The sequence below is a fragment of the Colobus angolensis genome, unplaced genomic scaffold, assembly GCF_000951035.1.
Source record: "Colobus angolensis palliatus isolate OR3802 unplaced genomic scaffold, Cang.pa_1.0 Scaffold130, whole genome shotgun sequence".
In the NCBI taxonomy this organism is placed as follows: domain Eukaryota; kingdom Metazoa; phylum Chordata; class Mammalia; order Primates; family Cercopithecidae; genus Colobus; species Colobus angolensis.
Window position 1 is genome coordinate 2400505 of NW_012114253.1, and position 9480 is coordinate 2409984.

Sequence of the window (9480 nt, forward strand, 5' to 3'; positions counted from 1 at the left end):
CGCCCGCCACCTCGCCCGGCTAGCTTTTTTTTTGTATTTTTTAGTAGAGACGGGGTTTCACCGTGTTAGCCAGGATGGTCTCGATCTACTGACCTCGTGATCCGCCCGTCTCGGCCTCCCAAAGTGCTGGGATTACAGGCTTGAGCCACCGCGCCCGGCCTACACATTTATGCAAAAGAATTTCAGGAAGAATCAACCAAAAATGAATGAGATTGGCTACTATGAGAAACACACCCCAGAATGACCTCCAGGGAGTTTACCTTTGTATAATCTTTTCCCTTTGACTGATACAAAGTCATACAAACTAATACAGTTTGTGCATTAGTCATCTATTACACAGCAATAGATGACTAATACACTTACCTATAGGCCATGGGGAGAGAATGAGGTGGGAAGAAGAGGAAAATGAGAAGACAGTAGGCATGAGTGAGAAGCAACACCTCTGAGTATACTTTTTAGTATGGCTTTCACCTTGTTTCACATGGGAAGGCTTCACATACCCTCAAAAGCAATAAATAATTAAAATCAACCAGGAAAAAGGTAGAAATCAAAATGGTATACAAATGATAACAAATAAACATATAACTATATGACAAATCAATATAATATAATCAATATAATTTACTACGCTTAAGGTAGGCTACAAGAAAACAGATAACCTATGTAACTTCAGAAAACAGTATTATGATGATATACCAAAAGGCTAAAGATAAAGAAACTATACACTAACACAGTACTGTAGTTAGTAAATTTATTTCTCACAGAGTTATGGGTTAATAATTCTGAAACTACTTCAATTGTACTACAATTGAACAAATAAGTAAATATATTGTGAAAAATAAACCTGTCAGAGAAAGGAGTTATAAATAAGGAAGGGGAAGGCTGAGCGCAGTGGCTCATGCCTGTAATCCCAGCACTTTGGGAGGCCGAGGCAGGCAGATCATGAGGTCAGGAGATCAAGACCATCCTGGCTAACATGGTGAAACACTGTCTGTACTAAAAATGCTAAAAATTAGCTGGGCATGGTGGCGGGTGCCTGTAGTCCCCGGTACTCAGGAGGCTGAGGCAGGAGAATCTCTTGAACCCGGGAGGTGGAGGTTGCAGTGAGCCAAGATGTCACCACTGCACTCCAGCCTGGCGACAAAGCGAGACTCCTTCTCAAATACTGATTCTTTTAGTTACTAGTAATGCAAGGAAAGTGTTCTGAGCACTGACTAAACTCAAAGCACCTCTCTTTGAGCACTCCAATCTTGTGTAAAATTGCCACCCACCTACTCCAGATACCCCTCCTCCATCCCTACTGTAAGAATTAAGGAAAGAGGGAAAGAAACATGAAAGGCGGCTTGGCAGTCAAGAACAGATTTAATTCAGAGAGGGGCAGCTGGCTGAGTTAGGTCAGAGGCACACTCTTACATGCTAAGAGTTTTTAAGGATTCAGGGTGGGAGAGTTTCACAGAGGCTTGGACTGCTTCTGTGTCTTTTTGTTATGCTTATCTGGAAGGAAGAGTTGTGTGTCTGTTCCCATACATCTTTCTGCAGCTGCAGGCATACCCCCAAGTCTGCTTTTAGCTTTCCTATCTTAGTGCACCCAAAGGGAAAAGAATGTGCTTATGAAGGCCCACTGTTTTACTGGGGCCCATTGTATGAGGGTGACTTTCCCCACACCTCCCTCTGTGCCCGAGCTGTCTTACCTGTGTTTTACTGTCTACTCTTTCTGACTGTTTGTAGTTACAAGAGAAATGATTTCCTTGAAATGCATGAGGTTAGAAAGGGAGCTGGAACTTAAAGTGGTGGTGTTTGTCTGAGATGATGGTGCTCCTGCTCTGTCACCTACTGCCTCTTTCCCCATCTCAGTGTCACCACCTAACGTATGATGTCATTTACTAGTATGTCTTTTGCTGATTATCTGTCCCTTTCTGCTAAAGTGGAAGCCCCATGAAAGTAGAGATTTCTGTTTGGCTCACTGAGTCCAAGGGCTTGGATTAGGTCCGGGATGGAAGATGAACAAGAGGCCAATTCATGGACTTTGAATTCCTGAAAAACATCCTGAAGTGACGGGAAAAGGAGAGGCTCTATCTGACGTCACCAGAGTCCTTGAGCGTTGGAGTATTTCTTCCGCCTGAAGCCTGGACCAGGGCTATCCAGATATACAGAGAGGAAGGCGGTTCTGCCTGTTGGAGGAACTACTGTTTCCAAAAGTGCAATGTTTAACAAAGGCAGTGGTCTACGCTGGGGGATGAGACCTCTGAACCCTGACATGGCCATAAAGCCAACTGCTATAGGAGTGGCAACCCAGAGTAAGAAGAATGAAGGAAGTCAAAAGAGATCCCTGGAGGTTGTGTTAGTTTGCTTCAGCTTTGTATTAGGTACTTTGTGGCTTACACAACAGACGTTTTATTGTCTCACAGTTCCAGCAGCAGACATCAAAGAGCCCAACAGGGTTGATTCCTTCTGAGGGCTGTGAGGGAGAATCTGCTCCATCCCTCTCTCCTAGCTTCCAGTGTTTTCTGGTAATCTTTGCCATTCCTTGGCTTGTAGAAGCTTCACCCTGATCTCTGCCTTCATCATTGCATGACTTTCTCCCAGTGTGCCTTCCTGTCTCCAAATTTCCCCTTTTTGTAATGACATCTGTCATCATGGATTAGGGCCCATCCTAGCTGCCCTAGTGAACTCATCTTAACTAATTATATCTGCAACGACCCTATTTCTAAATAAGATCACATTCTAAGGTGCTGGGACTCCAACACATGAGGACAGGAAGACCAGAGTCCAACCCTTTACACAGTCAAGCGCTGGAGGTAAATGGTATTTTTGAGAGGAAAGCTGTCTGATGGCTCTTGGGATAGACTAGGTTATGCAGCAGTAGCTGCCCATCTCAATTATCAGCAGCTTGATACAGCAAAAGTCTATTTCTCACTCACGCTAAGACCACTGTGCACTGCAGGACTTTCTAGGACAACTGTCCTCCATGCTATGATTCTACACCCCAGATTGCTTTCATCTTCTGGTTCTACCGGTGGGGCAGGGAAGGGCTGGGGAGTTGCATCTCATAGTCCCCCTGCTGGAGAAACCTGGAAGTGAGCCTTAATACCAATGCTCATGTTTTACCAGCCAGCAGCAGGGCCCCAGGCCTCCATCCCTGCAAGGGGCTCTAGAGTGTATGGAACAGATGGCAGATGGAATGTTCACCAGCACGACAACCTCTGCCACAGTGACTTTTTAAGCACTGGAATCGCAGAGTGTTTACTTAAGGCCGTGGAAGCTAAATTCTTAGCATGTGCTGGAGAGCAATGAAAAAGATATTTACTTTATGAATTAAAGCTGCAGTCAGTGTGAGCCTGAAGCCTGAAGGAAAAAGAGCAACAGATCCAGGGAGCATTCACCTCCCTGTCTCCAAACAGGTGAGGATGGGGAATAAAGTGAAGGCAGTGCTTTGGTGGGAACTTCAAGGATAGCCTCTGGCTTTTTCCAGGTTTGGAAGCTCATATGGGACAGGGGCGGAGGAAAAGAAGAAAAAGAAGGAAGAAGAGAAGGTTGAGGCCCTGGCCCAAGTTAGTGGGAAGGGAAATCCACCCCCATTAAACCCTCTCCCTGGTGGACTGTGGGGTGCACAAGTGAGGCCTGCACAGGTGCTGGAATATGCTAGAGGCCCAGTACATACTTCCTGCGAATGAATGATTGAGCGGCTGAATGAATGAGTACCACTAAAAGCCCTCTTTTCTATTCCCAAATGCCACATTGAGCAGAAGGGAGCGATCCTTGCTCAGCAATTGGTGGTCCCTTTGGGTGTGCAAATGAGTCCACTGCCGGCAACAGCAGACAGTCCCTGCCCCCTTAGAGGCGGTTGCAGGGAGGTAGCTGACCGTTGATCACACCCAGAGCTGGTTATGGGAATTTACTCCGTGGAAAGACTGCAAAACGGCCTGAAATGTGTTTTGGCATCAGCTACGGACACGTAAGGTTTCTCAATCCTCAACTCTGTCCTGCCAGCTGATGAGGGGAAGGAAAGGGATAACCTAGGGGTATGGGCGGCCAATCCTGAGTCCACCAACTGACCACGCCCATCCCCAGCCTCGTGCCTCACCTACCCCCAACCTCCCAGAAGGAGCGGCTATTTAAGGGGAGCAGGAGTGCAGAACAAACAAGACAGCCTGGGGATACAACGCTGAGGTCCTCTGAGAGGTAAACAGCCAGTGAAGCTGATGTCCTGTCAAGAGCAGAATTCCTGCTCATTCGCTGCCTTTGAGAGTGGCTGTGTTGTCCATGCATGTGCATGATTTGATATGCACAAGAGGGTGTGTGTGCATGAGTAAGTTGAGTGGGTATGTGACTGTAGTGTATGAGAGGATGTTCGCACTAGCAGGTAACTACAAGAGTGTGTGTATGTGGGCATAGGTGTGTGAGCATGTATGTGTTTGGGAACGTGTGTATGTGGAAGGGGTTAGAAAGCCTTGCAGAGATAGGTTGATGCTTTCATTCTGGAGGAAAATACTGAGGCTGAGACTCCATGGGTGCCTTGGAGACTCTCAGCCTTGAATCTAGTTTGGAGATGTGCAAGCTATGTTTTACACATCCTCTGACCTCAGGAACCTCCCAGTTAGTTGGCAGGAACCTGGTTCCAACCTCCCAAGAACTCTCAGTCTGATGAGGCACAGGGGAGGTCTCACTAGTGTATCATGGGCACAGGTCTGAGGGCCTGATGTATGTGAAACCATTCTGCAGAGCTGAGAACGGGTCAGGAGGTGGTGTGTGTGTCTGTGTGTATTGCTGGAGGGCACTCCTTGTGTGCTCTGAGTGTGACAGAGGAAGTCACCCTGGACTTAGGTTGGATGGGAGAGTATGTCTTTGTGTCTCAGAGCCACCAAGGAGGAGCAGGGGAGGAACAGCCAGGGCAGAAGCTGAGACCACCCAGCGGAGGAGCTAGGCCAGTCCATCTGCATTTGCATTTGTCACCTAAGAACTCTTACCATGAAGACCCTCCTATTGTTGGCAGTGATCATGATCTTTGGTAAGTGCTGACCCTGACCTCTGAGCATGGGGGGACAGCCCCAGAAGGGAAGCACTCTTGTCCCTTAGTTTTCTCTCCCATTGCAGCAATCCTCTCTCAGGGGAAGAAGAGAAGCCATTTGGGAGGAAGGAGAGTAGCAGAGAGGGGCAGAGAGGGAGGGCACAGAACCCCATGCCACATCATCAGACAACTCCCAAATTTCCTTCCAGGCCTTCTGCAGGCCCATGGGAATTTGGTGGATTTCCGGAAAATGATCAAGCTGACGACAGGAAAGGAAGCTGCACTCAGTTATGGCTTCTACGGCTGCCACTGTGGCGTGGGTGGCAAAGGATCCCCCAAGGATGCAACGGATCGGTGAGGCCACCCATCCCTCCCTACCCTCCTAGACTCTGGCCCAGGCAGGGCTGGGAGCTGCAAAGACAGTGCTGGTTCCTGATGGGCACAGAGGTCTCAGGATGGCCTTGTGGAAAAGCAGCCAGCATGTTGGAACTTCTGCTCTAGACCGTTGCAGAGTCACTGGGTCTCTGCCCAGGGTCCAAGGGGGTGAGACCACAGGCACCAGGCCTCCTGGAGCTGTGGGACAACAGCCCCAATAGGGTGTCTCCTTGCAGCTGCTGTGTCACTCATGACTGTTGCTACAAACGTCTGGAGAAACGTGGATGCGGCACCAAATTTCTGAGCTACAAGTTTAGCAACAAGGGGAGCACAATCACCTGTGGTAAGAGTCCTACATCACCATTGAGTGGCCCTCATTTGTTTAGACAGTGCTGAGGACTGTGCTGGGCACCAAAGATAGACACAGAGGGACATAGTTCCTGCTTCAGGAAGCTCACAGTTGAGTGGGAAGCCAGGAAAGTGAAAATCCAATGTGGTAAAGACTCCAGTGGGAAGTAAACAGATAAGGTGTTAACACAGCCTGAGGCTTGAGGAAGGCTCCTGGAAGGGGTGACCTCTAAGCTGAGTCTGAAAGGCTGTGCAGAGTCAGGGAAGAGGAGGGCTGGGAGCATGCCCAGAAGAGGACACAGCATGGTCAAAGGCACCAAAGGGTACTGTAAGCCATTCTGTGCTGCCCAGCAGAAACATGAGGAAGAGAAGCAGTGCTGAGCCATGATGCTGGAGACAAAGGAAGGAGCTAGGTCAATGCGGCCCTCCAGGCCAGGCTGTATTTAGGTTTTGCCCTAAAGCAATAGGATGCTATTAAGCAGAGGAGCTACAGGGTCAGATTTGCATTTTAGAGGACTCACTGTGAGGACAGGGTCGATGGAGACAAGTGGAAGGGGGGCAGAGAAAGCTATTGCCATCCTGCAGGCAAGAGGGAGTAACATCTTGACATAAAACAATGGAGGTCAGGATGGGAAAAGTGGAGAAAACGTCAAGATGCATTTGAGGTGGAATCAGCTGAGCTGGTGACTGAGTGGGGAGGGACGGGGAGAGGGAGCTGTTGGATGGATATGTGGCTGCATGGATGGCACAACTGTGATAAAGACCATGGGAGCAGATCGTGGTAGAGGGCGGAGAGGAGCAGTTCTATTTCCAGCATGTGGAGTTTAGGGGCCTCCAGCACCCAGGGAGGGGTCCAGCAGGCAGCTGTCTGTACAAACGCAGCTCAGGGGAGAGGTCAGGACTGGGGACACAGATTCAGAAGCCGGCAGCAGAGAGCTGAGAGGTGGGTGTGATCGCTCATTTTCTGCTTAAAGGCCTAGAAAGGAGACAGAGGAGGGATGGACAGAGAGGGAGGAGGAGAAATGAGCAAGAAGGTCAAGGAGTCGGTAAGGAGATAGTTAGCAAGGGCCAATTGAACAGAGGGGTCCTCCATGAAAAGGGCCAAGAGGCTCCCCTGGATGTTGAGGCAGGAAGGCATGAAGGACTCAAGGGAAGCTGCTTCCATGGAGTGGGGAGGGCAAAGCCAGATTACAGCGAGTGGGGGCTGATGGGAAGGGAAGTAGAGACAGAAAGCAAAGACAACGTTCTGGAGAAAGTTTGGCCCTGAAGGGGAGGAGAGGTGGGTGGCCCTGGAAGGCTGTGCTTGGTGTACCCAGACAGCTGACCCATGAGTGGGATTTGGAGAAAGCGTGGACTCCTGCCCATGGCCTGAGTCCTTTAAGATCAGAAATTGTTTCCTATCATGGCCTCTCTATAGAGGCATGTATCTTCAGCAGGCGTTAGGTCACAAGCCACATGATGCCAAGCTGATAGTAGCTCGGATAATGGGGATATGTGACTGTCACATAATTAGAATTCTGGAAAAGGGCAGTGCCAGGCCTGGGGCAGCTTTCCAGCATGTCATCAAGAATCCAGCCTTCTCAGGCCGGGCGCGGTGGCTCAAGCCTGTAATCCCAGCACTTTGGGAGGCCAAGACGGGTGGATCATGAGGTCAGGAGATCGAGACCATCCTGAGCTACACGGTGAAACCCCGTCTCTACTAAAAAATACAAAAACTAGCTGGGCGAGATGGCGGGCGCCTGTAGTCCCAGCTACTCGGGAGGCTGAGGCAGGAGAATAGCGTAAACCCGGGAGGCAGAGCTTGCAGTGAGCCGAGATCGCGCCACTGCACTCCAGCCTGGGCGACAGAGCTAGACTCCGTCTCCAAAAAAAAAAAAAAAGAATCCAGCCTTCTCTTGGCCTTCAGCTATGCCACGTGGGCAGTGTCTACAGCTGGGATGTCAAGAGACAGGCTGCAGTTCCACCCTCCTGGCCTCACACTATGGAAGAGGAAGCTTTCGTCTTGGGCATCTCTCTTTATAGAAGGAGGAAATAGATCTTTCCCAGAAGCCCCCAGCAGACTTCCCCTTGTTGTTCATTGGTTGAAACAAGGTCACATAATACACAAAGACCAATCACTGCAAAGGAAAAATGGACGACCCTGCCAGGCTTAAACCAATCACAATCCATTCCCAGACACCCGGGGCTAGGGCTTTGCCTCCTGAACACATCTGTTAGCAAGAGGAAGAGATGATGGCTGTTAGGAAGGCCTTTGAGAGAGTATCCCAGTGCCTGGCTGTGCCTCCACCAGGCTGGAGGCCAGCATCCCAAGGGCAAGAATTCTGTCTCCCCCTTGGTCAGAAATATCTGGAGCACAGGTGTTTGTCTCCAACTAGGAGCTTCTGGAGGACAGGGCTGTGTCTTCTACCCCAGGGTTCCCACAAGAAGCCACCGATATTAACAAACTCCCATCTTGTGTTTATTTTCTTGTGATTTCAGCAAAACAGGACTCCTGCAGAAGTCAACTGTGTGAATGTGATAAGGCTGCTGCCTACTGTTTTGCTAGAAACAAGAGAACCTATAACAAAAACTACCAGTACTATTCCAATAAACTCTGCAAAGGGAGCACCCCTCGTTGCTGAGTCCCCTCTTCCCTGGAAACCTTCCACCCAATGCTGAGTTTCCTTCTCTCATACTCTCTCTCCCTACCCTAACCAAGTTCCTTGGCAATACAGAAAGCATCCCTCACCATCCTAGAGGCCAGGCAGGGGCCCTTCTATACCCACCCAGAATGAGACACCCAGCAGATTTCCCACCTTCCACTGCTCTCCTCCACCTCAACTCCATGCTTAACCAAAGAAACTGTACTCCGAGGGGTCTCTTCTGAATAAAGCAATTAGCAAATCATCTATATGTGTGTGTGTGTTTGCATTGCCCTATGCACTGTTAGCATGAGAACAAAGAGGGGTAGGGGTTAAAAATACAGGCTCTGAGCCCAGTGTAGTGGTGTGTGCCTGTTGTCCCAGCTGCTCGGGAGGCTGAGGCTGAAGTGCAAGGATTGCTTGAGCTCAGAAGTTCAAGGCCAGCCTGGGCGACACAGCCTTGTCTTTATAAAAACAAAACAAATGAAAAAAATAGGCTCTGGAATCAGATGGGCTGTGTCAAATCCCCACTCCCCCATCTCCCTAAGCCGAAGTTCTTTCATCTAGATGGAGATAACACTGATGCCTCCTGCATGGGCGTGTTTGAGAATTAGAATGATGACAAATGAAAAGCCTTGGGTCTGGCATGTCTACAGCTGCCATGACTATTACAAGGAAACCCAGACATCTCCCTCCCCTTCCCTAGGCAATAGCAGCTCCTACTGGCCTGCTGGGAGAAAGCAGGAAGGCTGGTCTTAATCTGGAAAACTGTAGTCCACATCTTCCACATGGAATGCTCTTCTCCTGTGTTGCCTAGTCTAGTAAGGAGGAAAAGTGGGGTGATATAATCCTGGCCACCAGCTGGACCCTGGGGGTGCTATCCTGTCACCAGGGTTGGTTTCCCAGGTGCGCAACCCCTACAGTTCCACGGCGTCCTGTGTTTGGAAGGGTGCCACGCCTGGTTTAATGTTCTGCTGTGGCTATCTGAAAAGTCTTACTAATCTTTAATCAAGAGTTCCTTCCCACACTTCATTTTGCACTGGGCTGCCCAAATTTATTTATTTTTATTATTTTTTCATAGCGATGGGGTCTCACTATGTTGGCCAGGCAGATCTCAAACTCCTGGCC

At 49.3% G+C, this 9480-nt stretch overlaps 1 protein-coding gene across 4 annotated transcripts; it reads left to right on the forward strand.

Moving 5' to 3' along the window:
* Positions 1–3298: 3298 nt before the first annotated feature.
* On the forward strand, positions 3299–8618 carry PLA2G2A (phospholipase A2, group IIA (platelets, synovial fluid)). 4 transcript variants are annotated; one of them, XM_011934002.1, is made up of 6 exons: positions 3326–3401; positions 4072–4182; positions 4857–5008; positions 5218–5362; positions 5620–5726; positions 8210–8618. In XM_011934002.1, the coding sequence occupies exons 3-6, from the start codon at positions 4969–4971 to the stop codon at positions 8350–8352; spliced, it is 435 nt and encodes a 144-aa protein (XP_011789392.1). In that variant the 5' UTR covers positions 3326–3401; positions 4072–4182; positions 4857–4968; the 3' UTR covers positions 8353–8618. The 4 variants fall into 4 exon arrangements, with proteins under 4 accessions (XP_011789395.1, XP_011789392.1, XP_011789391.1 ...); XM_011934001.1 differs by having other exon boundaries at positions 4103–4182; XM_011934005.1 differs by lacking the exon at positions 4072–4182 and having other exon boundaries at positions 3299–3401.
* Positions 8619–9480: the final 862 nt, after the last annotated feature.